This window comes from Apis mellifera, linkage group LG11 (assembly GCF_003254395.2).
Source record: "Apis mellifera strain DH4 linkage group LG11, Amel_HAv3.1, whole genome shotgun sequence".
NCBI classification, from domain to species: Eukaryota; Metazoa; Arthropoda; class Insecta; order Hymenoptera; family Apidae; genus Apis; species Apis mellifera.
In genome coordinates this window covers 7,103,770-7,129,066 of record NC_037648.1, presented here as the reverse complement: position 1 = coordinate 7,129,066, position 25,297 = coordinate 7,103,770, and the positions used below count along the sequence as shown (strand labels likewise).

The window sequence follows — 25,297 nt, the reverse complement described above, 5'->3', positions numbered from 1 at the left end:
TAATAATTTCCCATGCTTTAATTCTATTTTGAATAAAATTTTTAGCATAAATCGATAATATTGTGGTAACAAGGATTCATAAATTCAAAATCAATCAATCGATATTTTATAGTAATTCTAAAAGATGTAACATTCCTTTTGACACACATAAAATATACAATAAAATAATAATTAATATTATATATAAGATGTTACAGTTTAATTGAAACAGCAGAATATTTTGTTGAAATAGAGAAAAATTGAAATTAAACGTGTTGAATTAAACATAAACAAAACATCAAATATTAACAAAAAATTAAAAATTCTAGAAATTGTTCAATTCAAAAAGAGACATAAATTCTTTTTTGCAGAAAGGTTTGAAAATCAATTTCATTTTCTTAGAAATGAAATTCACAGAATCATATAATTTTCATTAATTGATTTATTTTAATTTAAATTAAATTTCGCCTATTATTAGAATTCGAAGACTGGGAAGATACACATTTCGCAGTCAAACAAATAAAAACATACACATTAAATAATAGAAAATATGAGCAATTTAACGTAAAATAATAAAAACTTAAAACCATTTAAAATTAATTCAGATTATTCTTTGATTTTAAAATCTTCAAAAAATCTTCAAATTCATGAATGTTTTGATTGAAAACTTTTAATAAAGTAGATTAAAATAACAAAATAAAGAATTTAAATTAAATAAAATATATAAAATTTTATTTTATTATACATTATATTATATATTTCAATTATAAAAGATATAGTTATAATAGACTCAATTCAAACTAGATAAAGAACTTAAAAAAGCAAAAATAAAAATTACACAAAATATTGATAAGAATTCGTTATAATAAATAAAATAATTATTAACGTTGTAGACAATATGTAAATATGTATATATTGAATATTATTTATAAAAATAACCAAACTATATTTTTTTATAGTGAGTCCATTTTTATTTAAAAAGTATGTCATCAATATTATTTTTTTACTATATATAGTTAAAAAAAAATGGAAAGAAAATTCAATTTTAAATTACAATTATAAAATGAAATTTAAATTAGATAAAATTAAATATCGATAAATTATATCGTATCGGTTTTCTTGAATAAATAACATTGAAGAAATGAAGATTTCTTCAATCCAGTATAAGTTACTGGATAATTATAAATTAAACTCCGAGATTCTTCATCTTCATCATCAAATTTATGATTATTCTTACGTGCTATACAAAGAACAATTTTAATTCAAATTAATTCTTAATTTTAGAAATAAAAAGTAAAAATATTTAAAAAAATCGATACCTTCGTTAACAAAGAAATCAGCAAAATATTGTGCAATTATAGTAGAATCTTTCCCATGCGGAATCTTTTTCCCTCTAATCCATTCATATAAATTTTTCTCAGGATGAAATTGCAAAGCATAAAAAGGTAAAGTAACGTGTTCTAATGAAGAAATAAATTGAATTTTAGTCGAATCATTATTTACAGACAATATCCGAAATTTGTTTTTTATACCAACATCATCCAAATTCTGAAAAAATCAAGATTATAGATTTCAAAATACTATCTAATAAATATAATTTACTTTTGTCGTAACACAATATTTATGATAATTTCCTGTCACGTTCTTAGTTTTTAATATATCTATAACATTAGATGAAGTATTGCCAAACATTCTGCTATTCCGAAAACCTGAAATATATAAAGAAATATGTTTTTCTTCATAGAAAAAAAATTATTATTAAAAATATGTAGAGATAATAAACCTCTTGTGAATTCTAATGGAAGTTGTTGATTCATACTATTACAATGTGTTCTGTGTTCAACGCGATTAGCAGTAACATATGTTAACAATTCAAATCCCAAACATATCCCAAAAAGTGGAAAATAATCACCATTTTTATTCATCTTTTTCGCAATACTGAAAAAATGATTGTAAAAAACATTAAAAAAATTTTTAATATTGCAAATTAAATAATTTAAATCAATAAGTAAATATATATATATAATTTTTTCTATAAATATATAAATAAAAAATTTTCAATCTTATCTTAAGGAACACATATTTTTATTACTTATAAATCATATAGCCTGCATCTGCGTATCCATTACTTTGGTTAAAATAAGTTGATCCACCAGGCCATAGAACTCTATAATAATAAAATTAATCAATATCAATTCCGAGAAAATGTACTTGTTAAAAAACTATTTTCATGTCGATAATATCAAATTTGAAATATATTTAAATAATTTTTTTATACCTAAAATTTTTGTCAATACAGAAAAATATTTTTTTATAATATATGTTAAACTGATTGATTAGATTGAATTTGATTTGTGTTAAATTTCGATTCGATGATTTCTAATGATCGAAATAATTAAAATAATTTTGTTTTTAACTAATTTAAATAATAACGATTTATTAAATAGTGATTTATAACTTAATTAGTTGCTTTTTTTCAATTGATACACGTTGAACTGGACGATTATGAAATGAGTATCTATGTACAGACATATTTGAACATGAAAACTAAAGCAGATCACACTGTTTAATTATCTATGTTATTGACAGTATATAAAAAAAAATGTTTCAAATAAAAGTTTAATAATTTCAGCGAGCATACAATTTAATATAAGTAATTAATTTTTCTTATGAACATATAGAGAACAATTTTGTTTTTTTAAATTGAATTATATGTTTTATCATACTATTCGTTATTTATTATATTATCGTATTATATGTTAGAAACATTTATATTTTCTTTAAAAAAATATTTTTTAGATTTTTATTGGCATAAAATTGTTAATTCAGAAAATATTTTTATTTTTTGAACATCAATATATATTTTCTTAAAATTCAAGTATAATTTAGCCCTTTAGTTTAGATTTAACTTATTTCTCAATGATCTATTTATTCTTTCTGTAAAAATTATTTCACATTTTGACAGAAATTTTTTAATAATTAATTATTAATAATGATTTTTTGATTTTAAATTGTTAGATGTTGTATAATTTGTATTTTAATAATTGGATACATAGACGGTTTTATTGAATTTCCGCTAAGATCATCTGATTTGATATGTCTAGACTTCTTTTTATAGGAATATTTAAAAAATAAAAAATATATATAAAAGAATGTAAATTTCTAATATGAAACAGATTATTAAGAAATATCAAAAAATTTCTATAGAAATGCTAAAAAAAATTGATTTTTTAAAAATAATGTATATTTCTATAACCAGGCTAAAAGATATACATTAGACTTTAAGAAAATACATAATATTCAAATCAAAATATCTTTTAAATTAATAATTTTATTCCATAAAGATCTTTTTATAAGAAATATAATAAAAAATATATAATTCAATCAAAAAATAAAATTGTTCATTACATTTTTTATACATCTAGCTACAAAAAATTAATTATGCCAAATTATATAGCCTCTGAAAAAATTAAACTTTTATTTCAGATATTTTTTTGTATCATCAATAGTATGATAGATATTCGAATGGGTCGATTAGATGCAAAATATATCCTATATATATTTTTATATATATTTAATAAAATGTAAAAATACATTTTTCTTCTCACCCATTTATTTTACTTAAAAGTTCTTCGTAGTACGACTTATTCTTTCCGATCCTAAAAAGCAATAAGAAATATTAATTTTAAATAAATTTTGCAACAATTTTATATCAATGTAAATAATATATTTCTTAATGTACATTTATATAAAATATCTGATAAAAGAAAAGTTAATAGAAAAATACTAAATAAATTCCAATAAATATTTACTTTTAATAAAATAATTAAATCAATAAATAAAATAATATAACTTTATGTATTCTTATGTATTCTTTAATTATTTAATTTATATATTAATATCATTTATATTAAAAATTTAATATAAGATATTTATGATCAGAAATTATTTAAGTTATTATTAATTAATTATTTCTTATATAAAATAACTAACTTAATTAAGTTACTTAGTTATTCACTTCGATACAATTATCTTATAAATTTTATATATCAACATTATTAATAATAATATTAACAATAATAATTTGATTTATTAATCATTATTATATAATTATATTATGATAATAATATCATTATAATAATATTATATTTAATTTTAATTATTAAATCTTATTATTGTGAAAATAAATAAAATTAAAAAATTAAAAATAATAAACAAATATTAAAATAAATACAAGAATATAAAATATCATATACTTACCAAATTGGAACAACTCTTGCACCAGCTCCTTCAATAAATTTTACATATGATGCAGCAATATAACTATCATATTTTCCTGGATATTTTTCATTCAAACTGTAGCTTATTTCTTGCGATAGAATACCTTTTTGAAAACAGTTTAGAAAAAATTCATATAAATATCTTTAAATAAATTTACATAAATTTTTAAATCTATTTTATATAATATCGTATGATAGATGTTATCTTTATATATTCTTAAAATATAACATGATAATATAAAAAAAATATTTCGCAATGAGAAAAAAATGATATAATTAAAATAATATCATTAACAATCATTTAAAAATTGTTATACATTAATGTAAAATCAAAAAATTAAAATCTTACCAATTCCATGGAAATAAATAACTATATACAAAATGTTTGTCTATTCTATAGCTATTTGAAAACTTAAAAAATAATTTCGAACCAAATTAGACAAAAAATTAGAAGAATAAAAAAATTGTATTATCAGTTTTATATTTTTATTTAATAATTTAAAAACGGCGGAAATATTCATAAATGTAAGGAAATCTTTCTAAATGAATTAATAAAAGATAACTCAAGCAGCAAAAAACATAATAATTCTTAAAACCGATATAAGAATTAGTTTTGTTTCATACAAAATTATAAAACAGAAAATTATGATAGTGAAAAATAACATAAAAGATATTTTAGTCATGCATTTTCTATATGTTTTATATATCATAAATTAAATATGAAAAACATTAAATTCAAACAATTCTTATTTATTTTATTAGTAGTAAAAAAATAAAATTTAATCAAGAACTGAAAAATGAAAAGAAATTCTTTTAAAAGAAAAATCTAAGCATTTGTAGAAATTTAAAATATATTTTTTCGATAATTTTTTTCCATAATATTAACTTTCTTTTCACTGAATTTAATTGCAACTGAAAATCTTTTTATTCTAATGTTATTTATTCATATTCTATATAATATTTATTCATAGAAAATTATATTTGAAATTATACAATAAATAAGATAAATACTTCAAATAAAAACACTGATATTGATGATTGCAATAATAAAAAATATATAATAATATTGCTCATTTTTATTACAAATGCAAGTAGAAATTTTAATAAAAAAAAATGAAATAATTTTAAAGTGATATATCTATGGTAAAAAAAATCTTATAATAATCAAATTAAATTTAATTTTAGAAATGAATAATAATATATGATGCAGTTAACAAAAATATTAAGAAAAATTACTTATTGTACTTTCGTAAATATAACAAAAATCGATCATTTTTATTTATTTATTTTCTAAAGATAAATAATTTTTATGACTAAATTCAGATTTAACATGAAATTAATAATATACATAAGAAATTTTTTTATTTTCAAATAACAAGATCTTATTGATTTATTTTTTTCTTACATTATTGTTCTGTCTAATTATTTTTCATATAAACGAATTAAATTTATAGATAAAAATATTAATTTCGATTATTAAGTTCTTTTCTGTATTATTAAAAAAAATATATAAACGTATACATTGCATTAATTTCGAAAAATATTAAAAACCATAAAATATAAAAAAAATATAAAATGTGTTATATATTATCATTTTGTCTAGGAATATGTCATATAAAAATTAATGATATGCTTTACAAGAAATTTTTTAGAAGAAATAGGATCTGATTGATTTCGATGATTCTAATATATTCATAACAATAGATATTTCTGTATTGACCAAACATTTATAGATAAATATAACATTGCGTATCAATAAAAAAGAAAATATCCCATTCCAAGAAACTTCTTATCAATATTAGTGATCTTCACAATCCACGTGTACAAATTATGTATTTATGTTATTTACTACTATCAAAGCTAGACATATTTTAAAAAAATTATTTTAAAAAATTAACTAATTAAAATTTCGAATAAAATTATCTTAATAATTAATTATTTTATTTCGAATAATTGTCCTTAATAGCATCACATTGTGGCATGGAACATATATATAGAATATATATGTTTTTGAATCTTTCTCTTTTTTTTATTCAACTTTCTCTATGTATCTCATATTTCCATCATATTTCCATAATTTTTAATCAAATAAATATTAATTAAATTCTTATAAAATAATATAATATAATATATAATGAGAAACTACTTATTATTAAATCACTGTAATAATTTAGATATAGAAGCCTTTTCGATAATTTTGAAGATGTGACATCTATATAAATGATATGTTTTTTGAACATGTAACATTAAAAGAGAATTTTACGGCTGTACAATATCGAATTGGAAAGGCATTTTCATACCAGAACCAAAAAAACTTTTAGCAAGAAAATTTTTGACGGTATTTTTTTAAAATACAATATAAAATGATGTAAAATACAAATCTTATAATTAGTTGATTTGACTGACATCTAGCAATTTTTTATCATAGTTTGCCAATAATTTTCTTTTTCCTTAATTTAATTCTTGTTAACTCTTTTCGATATAATTAATAATTCGGAAAATGTTGTATATAAAAAATTTTTAAAGAATTTTATTTCATGTTTGCATTTCACATAATTCTTTTGAAGAAATAATCAAATAGAAAAAGTATATTATTTAATAATATTAATTAAAAATATTAATATTATTTATAAATATATGCAGAAATTTATCTAATGAATAGAAAAATATTAGTGACAAATTAATTATTTTTCTAATTTATAACCCAAAAGGAAAATATATTATTCTAGGATTAATAAAAATTAGATTTTTAAAATTATTTATCTCTATAATATTATAGATATTATTTCTAACTTATTTTTTTTCTAATAGATTTGATAATAGATTTTATCATTCACGATAAAATCTATTCTATATCAATAAATATACTTTTTCAATAAATGAAACATGTAAAAAAAATAGAAAAAAATCAGCAAAATTGAAAAATTAGACATTTATAATAATAAAAAAAATGTTTTTATTATTATCTATTGTCTTTTATTTTATCTATTGTCGTATTATTAAATTATTAAATATTCTAACAATAAATTCCTATTAATTTAAAAAATCTTTGTTCCATAACGAATAATAACGAATTTGTTTTAAAAATTATGCTGTAGAGATAGATTTTTATTTGTGTTAAAATTTTGTATTTTGCTGATTATGAATATAATGATGATGATTATGAAAAAAATAGGTTATATAAAATCTTTTATAGAATCAATAATAAAAAAATTTCAGAAATATTTGATATTTGACAGCATATTTATGATAAAAATGAAATTTTTTAAAATAGATATTTAAACAATATATTAAAAATAAAACAAATCCAAACTTATCATTTATTCAATTGCATATCCTAACTTTTCTAATATAAAACGCAAACAATGAAATTGTAATATTTAAATATTAATTCATAAAATTTTGATATAAAAAAATAATACTATTATTTACGTATAACTATTAAAATTAATTGTATTATATAATAAAATACTAAAATAATATAGGATATTTGGAGTTTATTATTTGAAAATTTTGATTTTAAATTCTACTAATTCTACTCATTAAATAAATGTGTACAATTTAAAAATAAGAAAAAAGCTAATTAAAAATTAAAAATAGTTGTTTTACAAACATAAAATAAATTCATTATATAGATCAGTGGTTCTTAAACTTTTCTTTATCATGGACAATAATTTTTCGTTATTATGGATTAAAATTAAATATTAAATTTATTAAATATATAAAGTTAATCTTAAAAGTTAATCAAAACAAAAAACAAAGTTTCTATTAGTAATTAAAATTGGTCATTTTATAAAACGCATAAATCTATTATGCCGCACCAGACTCAATTTTTTGACTTTGTTCAATTCTGGTGACTTATCATCACGGCGATGTATATATTAATACTACCGTCACAATATAAGTCTATATATTTTATAAATGTGTAATATGTTTAATTAATAACTAATTAATTAAGCAAAAATGAAAATTTTTGCAAAGAAAAAAGTTGCTTAAAATCATATCAAGATTTATTGATTAAATCTTGTCAATTAACTTTTAAAATATTTATAATTCAAATTTGGAAAAAAAAAATTATTTTAAATAAATAAAGCAATGAATAAATATCGTATATTAATTCCTCTTAATTATTCATTTGTATAACTCAAGATCATTTACAATCATTTAAAGATTCACAAACCACAAATTAAAAACCACTGATTATTATATTATTATATTTCATAACAACAAATAAATATTTCATAAAATTGCGGAAATTCTCCATTATTATCATATTCTTTTCTTACATATAAAGTTAGAATATTTAAGTTATTTATGAAATACATAAATAAATACTTGCCAATTATTGGTCGATTATTCAAAAATATGTTATCTTCAATTCCTGAAACAAATCGCATTGCGATATATATTGAAGTAATAAATTTTAATACCAATAGTATTAACATTATAGATGATAGATGCTTCTGAAAATAAATAACACCAGCGTGCACTATAAACGATATTAAAATAAAAATTTCTATTAGATTTCTATTAGATTAAATTGAAATTGTTATTTTTTATTTTCGTTATCGATACACTTCAGATATACTAGATTCAAGTGCAGCATGAAAAGAAAACACTCGGAAAAAATACGATTGACTTAATATAATTGATTTAATACAAAAAGATACCCGTATTCATCGAAAGTCTTATATCTACTAATAAAATCATATGACGGAAGCAAGGAAACAAAGTTGTGCTCCTTATCAGTATGAGTGTCGTCATTCCATTTCTACATGAATTCAAATTAATTCTCTGGAATTTTATTTATTTATTCTATATCAAAATAAAAAATTAGATCATCTGCACACAATAGATATCATGCATATCATCAAAAATGAATTATTATTATAATATGAAAATTTATGCAATATATAAACCATCAATATATATATATATATATATATATATATATATATATATCATATCATCAAAAATGAATTATTATTATAATATGAAAATTTATGCAATATATAAACCATCAATATATATATATATATAGTCAATATGTATGTGTTTCAAAAATGTTGGAATATCCATAAACTGAAGAGATTCCTGAAGTAATTCCAAGCAATATTTTCTTTTGTAAAAACTTTTGTAACGATTTTATTAACGAATTATTAATAAAAAACATTAACTAATCACGGAACGTGTAGTTTAATCGAATCACGACAGTAGTATTGGTTATCTGCTGCTGATTAAGCGAACAACTGCAAGCAACATATTTCTTCTAAAGAAAATATATTGAATTAAATATAATAAATTCTATTATTGATAAAAAATTATCGAATTATATCATGAGCAATGAATAAATAAATAAATACAATTCAATACACTTTCTTCAAGATATATTGCCTGGATTTGTTCGTGCTCAATCAACAATACATAGCCAACATTACTATTGCGGTTCAACTAGCTACATGCTCCGTGATTGGCCAATATTTTTTGTTAATAATTCGTTAAAAGCCATAACAAAAGTTTCTGTAAAAGAAAATATTTCTTGAAAATTTATCTTGGGAATCTGCAATTTATGTATGTTCCACATTATGTATATATATATATATATATATATATATATATATATATATATATATATATATATATAGTTCATTGCTCGAAAGAAATTTTGCGAAATAACAAAAGAGCAAAGGAGTCTTTCATTAAGACAGTCTATGTCCTTGATATTTTTAGAAAACCTCCTTTTTAGCTCCTTAATAACACATGTTATATAATAAGAGATTTTCTTTGAATAATTCAAAATAGTGAGTCAAAGAACATTATTGTATAAATAAATTTCACTTATTAAGTTATCTGAAATTAAGATGCATGTCATCTTTCAATAGATTTTATTGCTTCTTTGACAATTGGATTATTATATCAATATGCATGTTCATATAGACAAATAGTATGGTAAAAAATGTATATGAGAATTGTTACTTTTCTCACATTTTGATCAATCAAATCTACATTTTTTCCGTAAGATTTCTTTTCATATGTATATACATATTAAATATGTGCAAAATATATATATATATATTTATATAACTTTTTATATTTTTACATAATATATGTAAAAATATTGGCAGCACCTTCATCTGTTCCATCATTTTTATTCACATCGAATTTTTGTTTATATAATTTTAAGATTTTTCGATATAATTGTTTTAAAGTATTATTATTTATTATAAATGTTACTTTTTTAGAATTTGTAAGTATTGACTGAAGAAAATTGATCAAATTTTTCATAATTACTACTTCTTAATTAAATCATTTATATATGTATTTTATTTGCATACTTTAACATATTTAAAATTGACACATTTTAACACTCATAATTTATGCATAATAATTCATTTTAAACAAATGAATGAAAATGAAATTTATATATATATATATATTCATTAAAAACTAATGTCATTTTTTTTCAATTATTTTGTCCAATAAATAAAAAAAAATAAAATCACGTGATCAAAATCTAGAGAGAATAAAATAATTTTGAAAATAAAAAACTATTTTTTAAAATTTTTTTTTAAATATTTAAAATGTTAATATTAGAAAATATATATATTAAAATTCATATTATATAAAATAGCCAAATATATCTATTAAACTTAAATATATTAAATCAAATATATTTATTAATATTAATCAAATTTAGTAATAAAATTTAAATAGAAAGTTATCATTGAATTATTCATAAGTATTAATAACTATTAACTAATAATTGATGTCGTTATATTTAAAATATGATTTGTTTACTTACTTTTTTTTATTCGACTCATTAAAAAATATATATGCTTTATTTATATCTCAAGTATCTTTAAAATTATTTTTTATAATCTTTATAACTTTTTATAAAATTGGAAATATTTTATATAAAATTTGATTTAAACAATATATAATTTGTAATCATTTTATAAATATATTCTTATTTCTTAATAGAATTATATTTTAGTTATTTATTATTATAGTAACTTTTTAATAATAATTTTTAAAATTATTTAATACAATTTTAATTTCATTTAAAAATAAGATATTCAAATTCAAAAATTATTATAATCATTATTGTAACGTATATAAATAAATTTTCCAATTATTAGATTGATATTATAGATAAAGATGAACATTTTGAATTTTTAACACTAAAAATAAAAATTTGATATTATTTTATTTTATCAAGACATTTAAAAATAAAAAAATAATCATTTATCAAGACGAATATCATATTTATATACTTATTTATAATGAATGTATTATTTGTACTCAAAATGATATAAGATATAAAATTTAAGAATAATATCTAAATTTATCTAAAAAAATACTTAGTAAGATCGAAATTAACCAAAGAAATTGAATAAATATTTAATATATTTATATATTATATATAATTATTTATATATTATATATAAAAAATGTAACTTTAAAGAAATATATAAATATATTATAAATATATATAAATTTTATAATAAACTTTAATAACTCTTTTCTTTATGAAGAATAATGAACTATATCATTCATATTAATCTAGTTATAAATAAAAATGTCTAAATACATAAATTAATTTTTATATGTATATATGATATATATATATATTATATATAAATGTTTAACTTCTATGCGAAATATTTTAAAATCAATATCAATAAATTCCAAGCTATTTACAGAAATCGATATAAATAAAACACCTTGTATATTTGAAACTTGCGGAGAGTTAGAGAATGAGAGTAATAGTATTACGTTTTATAAGTGAAGTGATTTTGAACGTTTTGTCCTCAGTGAAGCGATTTTTATATAAAAACGCAGAGAGGAGTATTTAATTTTTAAAAATTATTTTTAACTAAAAAATACATAAAGATATAATTTCATTAACAAAAATGGTAAATTTTCTTATAATTATTTATTTTTTTATATAGTATAATCTTATAGGTTAAGTTTCATACACGTGGTTACTTAATCATTTTAGTTAGTGTAAAATGTAATTATAAATAACAATAATTTTAGTTATATTTATTTAAATTATTTTTAAATTATTATATTAATATTATTTAATATTATATTTATAATGATATTGTTTATTTTTTTATATTTTTTTTAGGGAGATGAAGTTAATCCTAAAGCATATCCTTTAGCAGATGCTACATTAACTGCTAAGATCTTAAATTTAGTACAACAAGCAATGAATTATAAACAATTAAGAAAAGGAGCTAATGAAGCAACAAAAACATTAAATCGCGGTCTATCAGAATTTATTGTAATGGCTGCAGATGCAGAACCTTTAGAAATTTTATTACACTTGCCATTATTATGTGAAGATAAGAATGTTCCATATGTATTTGTTAGAAGCAAACAAGCTCTAGGTCGTGCTTGTGGTGTATCTAGACCTGTTGTTGCTTGTTCTGTGACAGTTAATGAAGGTTCTCAATTAAAACCACAGATTCAAGCCATACAACAAGAAATTGAACGTCTTTTAGTTTAAATATTTTGTACCTGATTTAAAATCATTCTTTTTAAATATAATAACCAATTATTTTTATTTTTTAAATTTGTGAATAATTACAAATAATTAAATTTCATATACTTTTCATACAATGAAATGTATAAGTTATTCTTATGAATAAAAAATTTAAATAAATATATGTTGATTTGTCTGTTTTATCATATATCATTCTATTCATTATATAATTTATAACGAATAAAATAAAAAAAAGATATAAATATATAATAATATATATTTCATATATATTATAATTTTTGCAATTCTTTTATATCTTTTAATTTTATTTTTATATATTATGCAATAATTTTATAATAATATAAAAGAATGATTTATATAATTTATAGCTAATAAAAAATATTTTAATAAGTTATTTTGATAAAATATTAGTGATAATTTGTTTATTTATCTGAAATCATATTCAAATTAACTTAATTAAAATATTATGACACATAAACATACATTATTCAAATTTTTAAATATATATATATATATATGTAAAATTTATTTTATGGAAAGTAAATTTTTAATATTTGATTATAAATAATTAATAATTAGTATTATATTTTACATTGATTTTAATAATATTTAATTCAAATTTGTTTAAATAATATTTTATTCTTAAAATAGTTAGAACTTTTTAGGGTTTATTTTTTAAATTAATAAAATGACTTATTATGTATAAAAAATTTCTATAAAAATAAGGAGAAGGAAGGATAGGTTACGTTAAGTTTTTAAAGATATAGAAAAATTAAAAAACTATATAAATAAAAATATATTACACAAGTTAAAAAATATATAAAACAAAAAAATTAACAAGCCATAAGTTGTTGATTAAAATAAGGTAAAACAATAGAAGTCCAATTACCATGCCATCGGTTTTTTTGAAATTTGTGCAATTCTTCTCGAAATTTTTTATCTAATTTGCATTGAGTATTATTATTAGGAAAGTCTTCAAACCATGATATTAATTGTATTGCTAATTCTTTGTCATTTAAAAAAACCATGCCATTTTCATTATGTTTAACAAGTTCTGATAAACTGAAAAATAGAAACACTATATAAAAAATTTGATAATAAAATATAAATATTTATATATTCCTTTTTGCAATATATTATAAACTTAAACAAAAATAATATAAAAATAAATTTATTTTTATTAAAATTTATTTATATTGAAAATAATATTAATATTAAATAATGATTAAGATATTATTAAAAGACAAGATATTATTAAAAATAAATATAAATAGATATCAAATAATCAAATTTGATATATTTTAAATGATACTAAATCTGCATATAAATTAAAATTTATATATATTTATATTTTTATATATATATATCATACTAAATTGTTTATAAAATATATCTATTTACCATTTAAAATTATATGCACAAACTGGTAATTCACAACCAAACATATCAATAACTTTCATTGGTAAGTCTAATCCACTAGATGATGTATGAAGACAAATACCTAAATCTGCACTAGCTATAAACATGAATTATATTTTTTATGCATAAATATATATGAAAATAAATACAAAATTTAATTATATTTTAATACCTAACATTTTTGGATAATCTTCATTTTCAAGCCAAGGTGTTATTATTGTAACATGTTTCCAATTCCTTAATTTTATAATAGCTGTATAAAAATTTTTTAAAGGACCTTTACCAGTAATTATACAAATTAAATCAGGCAAATTATACAAATTTTCTACAATTGAATTTTCATATTCTATAATATAAAAGATTTAAAATATAATAAATAATTTAAAAATAAATAAATGACATATATATCTATATTAAAATATAACATACCTTGTAATGCATTTAATAATATTGAAAAATCTTCATCTTCTGTCCAACTTGTACTTGATATTATAAAACCTGGTCTTTTACGAGATAGTTTTATTTCATTTTTAATACATTCTGTAAATATAGTTGAGTTTTCTTTTGGTCCTTTGAATATATCATATTTGTAACTTAATTTTAATAAAAATTCATGTTTTTCTTTTAATGATATAGGTTGAAATTCATTGCTTGGACGATCATATAATACCTCTGCACTAAATAAAAGAAAAAGAGAAGTAATGAATTATAAATTCAAAAAAATATAATTATAGATATATATTATATAATTTTACACTTTACTCACATAATTTTCCACTTTAATTGTAAATCTTCTTTCATTGTTTGAGATACACAGAAATTATGATTTGCTTTAGAACCAAAATACATTTCAATTGCTCTTGCAAATCTTACAAGTAAATGATCATCTTTTAAATTTAATGCCATGAGAGTATATGCATAATTATGCCAATCAATAATAAATTGTGAACCAACAATAATAGAATAAAACCAACAAATGGGAATTGTTGGTATTGAAGGTGGATTTTGTACCAATATATAATTTGATAATTTTTTAGTAAATAAAAACCATGAAAGATTAAATGTTTGCCATATTGTTTTTATCACATAATAAAGTAAAGGAGATAATTCTGAAATATTTAAAAAAAAATTTTTTCAAAAATATTCAAATTTATATTATATAACAATCTTTTTTCAAATAAGAATTTAAAAGTTATTATTTTAAATAATTTGTAATTTACAATTTTCAATTTATACATGAAATATATAAATATTTACATTATGCTTTAAACAAAATAAATTATAAAATTCTTATAATATTAGTAATATTAAACACGTACTATTTTCTATTTTTGGAAAGGGATAAAGATAGTAAATATGTATAAAAGGATTTTCTCTTATTTCTCTTAAAGGTATTGAACCAGGATAACCTATAATATCTATTGTAAAACCTTCTTTTGCAAATGATAATGCATGATATTGCATTCTAGGACTCCTGCCCAAATCTCCAAGAACAATAATACAAACATTTTTATGTACGCTATATATATTTAAATATAATTTTCTAATTATAAACAAAATTAAAAAAATAGCACAAAATAAATAAATATTCCACATTTTAAAGTGATATATTATTCAATGAGTTATTAATAGAAATTAGAAGTGAAAATATAGAGATCAAATTAAAATGACAAATATTATTGATTATTGGCTAGTAAAATATCGGTATTTTTGTGTATTCGCCTATATTTGGTTCAACTTAAACAGCTATCATAAAAATTTTTATAGAAAGCATAATAATGTTTTATTATATTATATGCAAATAATATTATAATAATATTATTATGCAAATTATATAATTTGTTTAATAAAAATTTATGATAACAAAATATTCATTTTAAAGAAATCGTAATCAAAAATAATATGAATTATCAATCAAAATATTATTAAAAAATTGATTTATTAAAATTTATTATAATAAAACAAAAAAACATTATATATAAAAATTCAATTAAAAATCCTAATTTATTTAATCGTATATATTTTTTCAAAAAAATATTATTATATAAATATAAATAAAAATATAAATATTATTAAAATTCAGTATAATTTCAATTAAATCTAAATTACAAGTTTTTTTTAAAGTATAAAAATTAATTTAATTATTAAAAATTATTAAAAACAAATGGACTATTTCAATATTTTATGAGATTAAAAAATCAAACAATAACTTATGTAAGAACAAACATACAATATATAATATTAAACTTAATTTAAATTAAAATTACACATTTTTACATGCATATTAACAATCATTATATATCAAGTATCAACATGTTTTTATATTTTTTGTTTTTAAAATTAATCACATAACTCTTAAATTGACATTTTATTAATTTGAAAAGTATAGAATTATGGATATTAAAGTATTAAAATCTAATATTAAAAAACTATTGAACACGATGAAACAATAATTTATATAATAAATAATAAAAAACAAAAAATTTTCATAAAAAATTTTTTAATTATTCTATGTATCCATTACATGTAACTATACTTCTTATTTTTTCAATTTATTATTTATATTTAGTATTAGAAACATATAAAATGAAAATATACAGTATGATAATACTGTATATTATTACTAACAATTATTAAACTTATTATATATATATATATATTATATATTTAATATTTTAAAAAATACAAAAAATGTTTTTGAACACAATGAAACAATAATAATTAAAATTAGAAATTGAATAATTAAATATGTTAATTTTGAATACTAAAAATTTTGGATTTTTTTTATTATTCTATAAATTTTAATAAGAAAATTAAAAAATGTTAGACTTCGATACAATTTGTATTCTTTAACCGAAAGACAATTTGAATTTGATGCACATCTTCATACTATCTTCCAATCTGATTAGAGAATCGAATAAAAATTCAAAATGGCATCATATAGTTAAAAAATACTAAAAATGAAAATATAATATAATTTTTAAATTAACAAATTTTGATAATTATTAATTAGGATAATCAATTATATATCAAAGATAATCAATTTTATACATATTAAAGACTATAAAAAATATAAAAACAAGTTCAAAAAATTATAATTCTTTAATTAAAAATTTAATCCAGATCGTTATTTTTGAAATTTATATATGAAAAAAATCTATATAAAAATTTATTTCAAACTTTCAAGAAAATAAAAATAAAAAAGAAACAAAAATAACTAAATTGGAATATTAAAATTTAATAATATATCTGAAAAAACCCTAGAATAAATAGATAGCAATAACACTATAATGAAATTCATAACAATATTTAATGTATTTATACATTGTATTGTGGCGCCAAAATCTCATTCTACTATGAGTAAATAATAAATATTATCTATATCAATTATACTTTTATCGCCATTTTAACATTTTTAAAGTCTCATGTAGTAATGAAGGATGAAAAATATTACACAGTATTTTGAAAATACTGTACAATCTAATAATAATATATCGATATATTCTAATGATGATACAAAAGAAGAAACGAAATATAAAAATTCAAAAAAAAAGCGCAATCGTGTAAAAATTAAAATATCTCGAACGAAATCAAAAGAAAGAGTATGTGACATTATAGAAAGTAGCAGTGATATGATTGATAAAACACCTAGTCCATTTTCTAAGTTAAATAATGAAAACAAAAATTTATATGAAACATCCAAAAATTATTCTCTTTCTGAAAGTTTTCAAAATCATTTTGAACACAATGAAACAATAAATCATACATGTGATATAGATTTGCAAACAAATAATTATAATATCAAAAATGAAAAGAAAAGAAAAGAAAGAAATTTTAAAACTTGTTTAACCAGTAACAAAAAATATAAAAAAGAATCAAATGATAAAACAAATATCAATAAAGATATAAATACAAATAATAGCAATGATAAAAAATATTCTAAAAGGAAGGTTGCCGATATAAAAGAAAGTGAAAAGATAGAAAGAATAACACAAAATCATGTAAAACCAAAAAGAGAAGAGAAAAAAGATAATAATACAAATACAACTATTTTAAATCATAAACAACAAACTAGTAATTTATTAAATTATTTCAGGTAAAAAATTAATAATTTATATTTAAAAATGAACTATGAATTATTTTTAAGATTTATTTTTATTTTTATAGCAAAACTCCTGTTAATTTGGTACATACAAATATGGCAAATGTATCTACTCTTGTAGTAAAAGCTGATGTACATATAGAAAACACTATTAGACATGGATTATATAAATCAAAGTTAAATAATGAAATATTATCAAGTAAAAAAAATAAATCAGAATTTTCTGAAATAGATGATATTCAAGTCATTGAATCTGAAAACATTGATGTATCAAATAATAAGGAAAAAAATCAAAATATTGAACAACAACATAATAAACATAGATGGTCATTAAGAATCAAACTTCAAACTCATAAAAATGAAAATATATCAGGTACCTTAAAAGTAGTAAAGATATTAATTTTAATTCTTAAAAATATAAAAGATCTAAAGAAATATATATGATGAGAAAAAATATATATAAGTCTCCCAAATTCTAATATTTTGGTTGATGGCAATGAATTTTTACACTTTGATCGCTGATTTTTTTTTTCTCATATTTTATTTCATATATGTTTATTAATTATATTTGTTTTTTACCAATTATTTTTTTTTTTCAAGCAGATGGAAGTAGTGATGAAGAAAAAATATTTTCACCAAAGACAAAAATTGTATTAAATAAAGAAAAACATAAAAATTTTAAATCAAGTAAAAATATAAATTTGGAAAATTCATTAAAAGAAAAAAATAAAGAAATATCAAAGCAAACAAATGTACATACGAAATTGAAAGTAAAAAATGATCAATTGAAAAATTCAAAGCACAATTATATAGTGAACAATAATAAATGTTTAAATAATAGCCATAATGAAAATAAACAGAAATTAATTAACTTTGATAAACATGAATGGACATTGACAGAAGATAAAAATTTATATAAATATCATAATTCTAATTTAAAAAATATTATGGAAAATGAACAGAATTATGATAATAATTACAAAATTATTGCCAATAATAATTTAAAGAGAAAAACATCTGATAAATTAGCTCCTTTATTTACAAAACGAAAAAAACCAGATCCAGAAATAATAGCAGCTCGTCGGTTGTTTTTACAACCAGATGTAATTGATAACAATAATAAAAATGCAAACAAAAAAATAAATGTTCATGATACATTACCATTTCCTCTTATAAGTCATATTACACAATCAAACAATGTATTATGGAATGAAAATAATATTTTTCATATTCCACAGAAAGTGCATAGGAATTACATTCCAAATATAAATTTAAATCACTTTAAACATATCATAGATTTTTCCAAAAAGGAATTAAAAACATTAGAAAAAATTAATAAACCAAAGGTTCAAGAAGCCTTAATAGATTTAGAAAAACATTGTACAAATGTAAAAGATATGTGGAATGTTATTTCACATATTGTTAAGGAAAAGCCCAAGATATCAGTATCAGCTACAAGAACTAGAAAAAATAAACAATTAGAGAATAAAGGGACAATGGGATATAAAACAAAAGTAGATCAATTTGAATGTTATAATTGGACTTATAAATATAGACCAAAAAGTTCTTGTGAAGTAATTGGAAATGAAGAAGCAATAATAAAATTAAAGGAATGGTTACTTGGATGGAAAGCAACTTTTACAAATGAAGATATCAGCAGTGAAGATGAATTTTATTCGTCTGATAATAGTCGATCAAAAATTAATGAAAATAATCAAGTAGCAATATTATTAGGACCATATGGATGTGGTAAAACTGCAAGTGTTTATGCAATAGCAAATGAATTTGGTTATACGTAAGTATTAAAAGATTTAATTAATCTTATATATTTAATAATAATGAAAAAACTTTTTTTGTATCTTTAGTGTATTAGAATTGAATGCATCATCTAAAAGGACTGGAAAAAGACTTTCAAAAGAATTAGAAGAAGCAACTAAATCACATCGAATTAAAAAAGATGAAAGAACATCTATTTTCTGCAATTCAGTTTCAAATGGAATAATTCCCCCAAAAATACCACAAAATTCACTCATTCTTATAGATGATGTTGATATTATATTTGAAGAAGATGAAGGATTTATTTCTGCTACATATCAATTAGTATCAAATTCGAAACGACCAATTGTTATGACATGTAGAGATATTTGTCCACATTTGAATAAAATGGCACCTCAACAAAATAGGATTTATTTTAAAGATGTTCTTAATGATAGAGTTTCTATTTTACTAGAATTAATTTCATTAGCAGAAAGCGGTTATAGACTTCCTCCTAATTGTATAGCGGTAAGTTATGCAATTAAACTAATTGAAAAAAATTCATCCAAAATTAAACATTGTTTTAAATATTTTTTTTAAAGATTTTTTAAAAATTTAATAAAAATCTAATATAACGTAATTTAATATCATATGGTAAATATTATAAAAAACGCAAATATTTATTTTCTTTTACAGGAATTATTGCAGTATGGAGATTTACGTAAAGCTATATTACAATTACAATATATATTATTGTCTGGTCCACCACGAATATTAAAACAAACTATAAATTTTAAAGATTCATTTTGGCGAAAGATGAAATATTACATATATAAGCCAGTAATTAAAGAAAATAATTATAAAAAAAAAAGAGAAAAAATGATAAATAATGAAAAAACGATTGGTGATAAAATTATGTTACTCGATATAGCAAAAAAATTAGATAATATAGCTTTATTGTCATCTTTAATTGATATAGAAGATTCTGCATTAAATTTAGAGCAAATAAAAATACATTCCAATTTATCTTTAGTTGAAAATAGTGCTCAATATTCAGCTTCCAATAATATTTGTTCAGAAATAGCTGAATGGATAGGTAATCAAATTATAAACAAAGATCAATTATTTGGCTACAATGAAATACAGTATCAAAATAATATTATGTTACGAAAACAATTAAGTAAAGGACTAAATATAACTTTATCTCATACGACATCATTATTGCTTGATCGTCAAATTATAGCTACAGATTATCTTCCATCTGTGAGAACAATATGTAGAGCTGAAGAATTGAGAGCTAATAGTAATAATAAAAGAGGAAATCGTTTCTTTCATTATCTTCATAATTTGAAAGCATCATCTACATTTTTCAAATCTAATGTTTTAGCAGCAGCATGCAAAGTAATGTATGACGAAATTGATAATGAATAAAAATAATATTAATACATTATAAACATTTCTTTATATTAGACATGTTATAAAAATTCGTAAATAGTGCAAATATTTTTAAGCATATTTTTAAAAAATATCATAAAAAAATATTACAGGAATTATTAAAATTATAGTGTTAATATGTTCATAGAAAATCGTTTAAATTTTAGAAGCCAAGATAACATAAAACAAAAGTTAATATACAAAAATGTTAATTAAAATTTATTTATTTTAAACAATTGAATTAGATGAAGTGAGTTGAAAACAGCGAAATATGACAGAAATTGAACTGTCTCATTCTGTCTTTATCTCGCTTTATTTACAAATTTTAATCATTTATAACTTAATAAAAAAAATGTTTCAATTAATATTTTTATATATTAACTTTTGTGTTTGTTTCTATTTAATAAATTCTCCAAATGATATTCTATGAATATATTAATATTCCATATATCATTTGATCTCTCATTTTAAAAAAAATGAATTAGAGATTATTCGTCATATAAATTTTTAATATATTTCAAAAAAATATGTTTAAATGTTTTATATTAATAATATTATAATAATAATTAAGTAAAAAATAATTATATTATATAACTCTTTTCAAAGTGTGAATGTATAGAATTATGTAAAATTATATTACACATAATGCCTTAAATCATTTATTAAAATGACAGATTATGATCTATTTGATCTATCATCTATTATGGTGATTGGTTTTAAACTAAGTATATGAATAAAAGATATATTTATTATTAATCAGTGTTTTTTATTTTATGATACTTTTAATAATATATTTTTTATTTTTTACTTTTAAAATAATGTAAACGCATTTTTTTTAAACTTTCCACATGCTCAGTGAGCTATGTTGTGATACAACATCAGTATCGGCCAAAATTAAATTGTTTACATATAACTTGAGAAGTAAAAATTATTCAATATTTTTATTATTAATTTTAATATTTTTTTCGATGTCTAAAATTAAAAATGTCTTTTATATTTTTTAATATTTTTTCTTATTCGCGGATTTAATATTCGCTATTTCACTTATTTATGATTCAGAAATTGATTTATTATATGTAACCAATAATAATAAAAATAATAATAAATAATAATAAATTTAATTCTAGTTATAAAAAAACTTAATAAAAAAACTAATAAGCAAGTAAAATTTCACATACAATTTTATGTAATAAATAAAATATATATATATAATAAGATTTATTATCAATCATTTTGTTATTAATCAAATTAATCCTCTACAAATACAAGGATTCTATTATACAATATATTATGAAATAATTATTTTTTCGGTTATAATACACTGAATTATTGAATACATTATTTGCTTATAAATAATTGTATTAGATATTAAAATGACAAAAGTATCAATTCGCATTCGTATTTATTATAAAATGTATAATATTAAATTCTATATTAAATCATTCTAAAATATACAATTAAGAAAAATTCTTATTCCCTATAATTTTTAATTTTCTTATTCCCTAAATATTTTTATTCCCTAAATGCTCTTCAAAAACTATAAAAATACAAAATAAACAAGTAAACAAAGTTTTCCATTTTAAATAAAACAACAATATAATATATATAACATTCTCTATATTACTCTTTATATATAATATTCTCATTCTATATATATAACAAAAAATTTTATCTTTTTCTAAAAGTTTTTTTTTAAAATTATTTCATCATATATTAAAATTCAAATTATGAAGATACTGACTGTTTAACTAAATTAATTAATTAATAAAACATTTATAAATGAAAATCAACTGATCTAATTTAAAAATTTTCATAAATTTCAACAAATAAAAATCCAAAAATATCGTAAAGCATATAGTAATTCATTAAAAAAAAGTTTTATTTTATATAATTATTATAATGATAAATTAATATGATTTTGGCTTATTGAGAGTTTATTGAGTTTATTATCATTATAAATCTCTAAAGACTTAAGTCAAATTTAAAATTCAATTTAACATCACTCTTTCGCATAAGTGTTATCGATTCAAAATGTAAATATAATTTGAAATTTGAATTATATTATATGATTATGCTATTTTTATAATTTATAACAAATCAATTTATTAAAACAAATAATTAAACAAATAAATTTTACAAATAATAAAACAAATAATTAAAGATAAGTATAATTATAAGTATATTCTTTAAGTATATTAATTACTGAATCAAATATATTTAGCTTATATATATATATATATATATATATATATATATATATAGCTTATTTATATATCTCAATTCTTTAAAAAATTATAATTTTAAAATTTAGAATAAAAATTATAATTTATTATAACATATTAATTTATAAATATAAATATATAAATATTATAGATGATTGTATAGCAAAAACAAATCTTATAGAGATTTCAAATAATTTAAAATTTAAGATTTAATTAAAGATAAAAAAAGAAACATTAAATTAAGATTATTATATCAATTAATTAGTAATATAATCGAATTATACAATCGAATAATATATATACATATTTGTAATACCAAAAATTACATCATTTTTTTCATAATGATTAATCGATTGAAACTGCATTATAATATTAGATTCATCATATTAACCTATTAGATAAATAGCATTGTTAAAAAGAAAATATATAATTATTATTTTCCTTTAGTTATAATTTTTCTTTCTATTCTTTCTCTTTTCTTCCTTTCTATTCTTTCTCTTTTTTTTAATTTTTCTTTAATTATATTTTGATAATATTGTAACTTTTTCTAATTTTTTCATTTTATTACAATTTTTTTAAAAAAGCTTTTATCTTATTATTAAAATAAGAAATCAGTTAAGGAAGATCAATATAAAATAATAAATGAATTGATCACAAAACTATTTTCATATATTAATTTATAGCGATGGGCATTTCTCAGAAATGCGAAAATAAAATATAAAAATAAATATAAAATAATTTTTGAATGATCGAATAAATGCCGATATAATATCTAAAATGCATTATAACTATGACATTAGTTTCATATTTATTATCTATGTATTAATTATATTATAGTAAAATAATAGTAAAATAATCTTTTTCTAAGAAAAATATATTTTTATAATTTGAGTTATACTTTTGAATAAAATATTTGCAACCGCACAAACTATATTGAATATTTGATACATTTTCCAACAATGTATCATATGATGATATGATGATAGAATGTTTAATTAAGAAGATTTATAAAACAATCTAGAAATTTTAAAATTTCTAGAATTGAAATTTCATGAAAATTTTAAATTTCAAAAATCATTATTTCATTTACAAAATTTCTTAAAAATATTAAAATGTAAAATTCTAAAAAATATATATTAGAAAATTCTGGTATATAATATTTTGTAATATTATATAAATAATTCTATTAAATTGAAAATAATGAATATTTATAAATATAAATATATGTGTAATCATATTTAGTCTGAAATAGTAGTATTATAATATCGATTTTATATTTTTCATATTCATTTCAATTCATTATTTTCTGTCATCGTACATGTAAATTAAACAAATTTTCCAATAAATTTTACAGAAATTTTTTTATCAATAAATAAGATGTTAAATCATTATAATAATATATAAATTTCTTAATTTTAAGCAAATATTAATTTCAAATTTTTAAAACAATGTAAAATTTCTAATTTTTATCGTTTAATTTTATCTAAGTTTTGGTTTTTTAAAACTAAAACAAGAAATATTTTAACGGTAACAATTTAATTAAATATTTTTACAAATCTCTTGATAATATTAAATTTAATAACATTCTAATATA

At 18.4% G+C, this 25,297-nt stretch overlaps 3 protein-coding genes across 5 annotated transcripts; 2 read left to right on the top strand and 1 right to left on the bottom strand.

Moving 5' to 3' along the window:
* Window positions 1–689: 689 nt before the first annotated feature.
* On the bottom strand, window positions 690–15,864 carry LOC551379 (chitobiosyldiphosphodolichol beta-mannosyltransferase). 3 transcript variants are annotated; one of them, XM_026443664.1, is made up of 14 exons: window positions 15,510–15,864; window positions 14,957–15,299; window positions 14,620–14,867; window positions 14,363–14,536; window positions 14,173–14,287; window positions 13,661–13,833; window positions 8,599–8,640; window positions 4,240–4,363; window positions 3,588–3,638; window positions 2,072–2,146; window positions 1,763–1,917; window positions 1,582–1,688; window positions 1,299–1,527; window positions 690–1,219 (listed from the first exon to the last, which is right to left on the bottom strand). In XM_026443664.1, exons 1-14 carry the CDS (start codon window positions 15,784–15,786, stop codon window positions 1,080–1,082), a joined length of 2,253 nt encoding a protein of 750 aa, XP_026299449.1. In that variant the 5' UTR covers window positions 15,787–15,864; the 3' UTR covers window positions 690–1,079. The 3 variants fall into 3 exon arrangements, with proteins under 3 accessions (XP_026299449.1, XP_026299450.1, XP_026299451.1); XM_026443665.1 differs by having other exon boundaries at window positions 14,363–14,515; window positions 15,510–15,860; XM_026443666.1 differs by lacking the exon at window positions 8,599–8,640.
* Window positions 11,924–12,934, top strand: LOC102655272 (NHP2-like protein 1). The gene is made up of 2 exons (XM_006562385.3): window positions 11,924–12,175; window positions 12,394–12,934. The coding sequence occupies exons 1-2, from the start codon at window positions 12,173–12,175 to the stop codon at window positions 12,772–12,774; spliced, it is 384 nt and encodes a 127-aa protein (XP_006562448.1). The 5' UTR covers window positions 11,924–12,172; the 3' UTR covers window positions 12,775–12,934.
* Window positions 15,865–17,495: 1,631 nt separating the features above from the next.
* LOC412606 (ATPase family AAA domain-containing protein 5) lies at window positions 17,496–21,501 on the top strand. Its single transcript, XM_026443662.1, has 5 exons — window positions 17,496–18,286; window positions 18,358–18,665; window positions 18,896–20,087; window positions 20,158–20,575; window positions 20,744–21,501. Exons 1-5 carry the CDS (start codon window positions 17,631–17,633, stop codon window positions 21,476–21,478), a joined length of 3,309 nt encoding a protein of 1,102 aa, XP_026299447.1. The 5' UTR covers window positions 17,496–17,630; the 3' UTR covers window positions 21,479–21,501.
* Window positions 21,502–25,297: the final 3,796 nt, after the last annotated feature.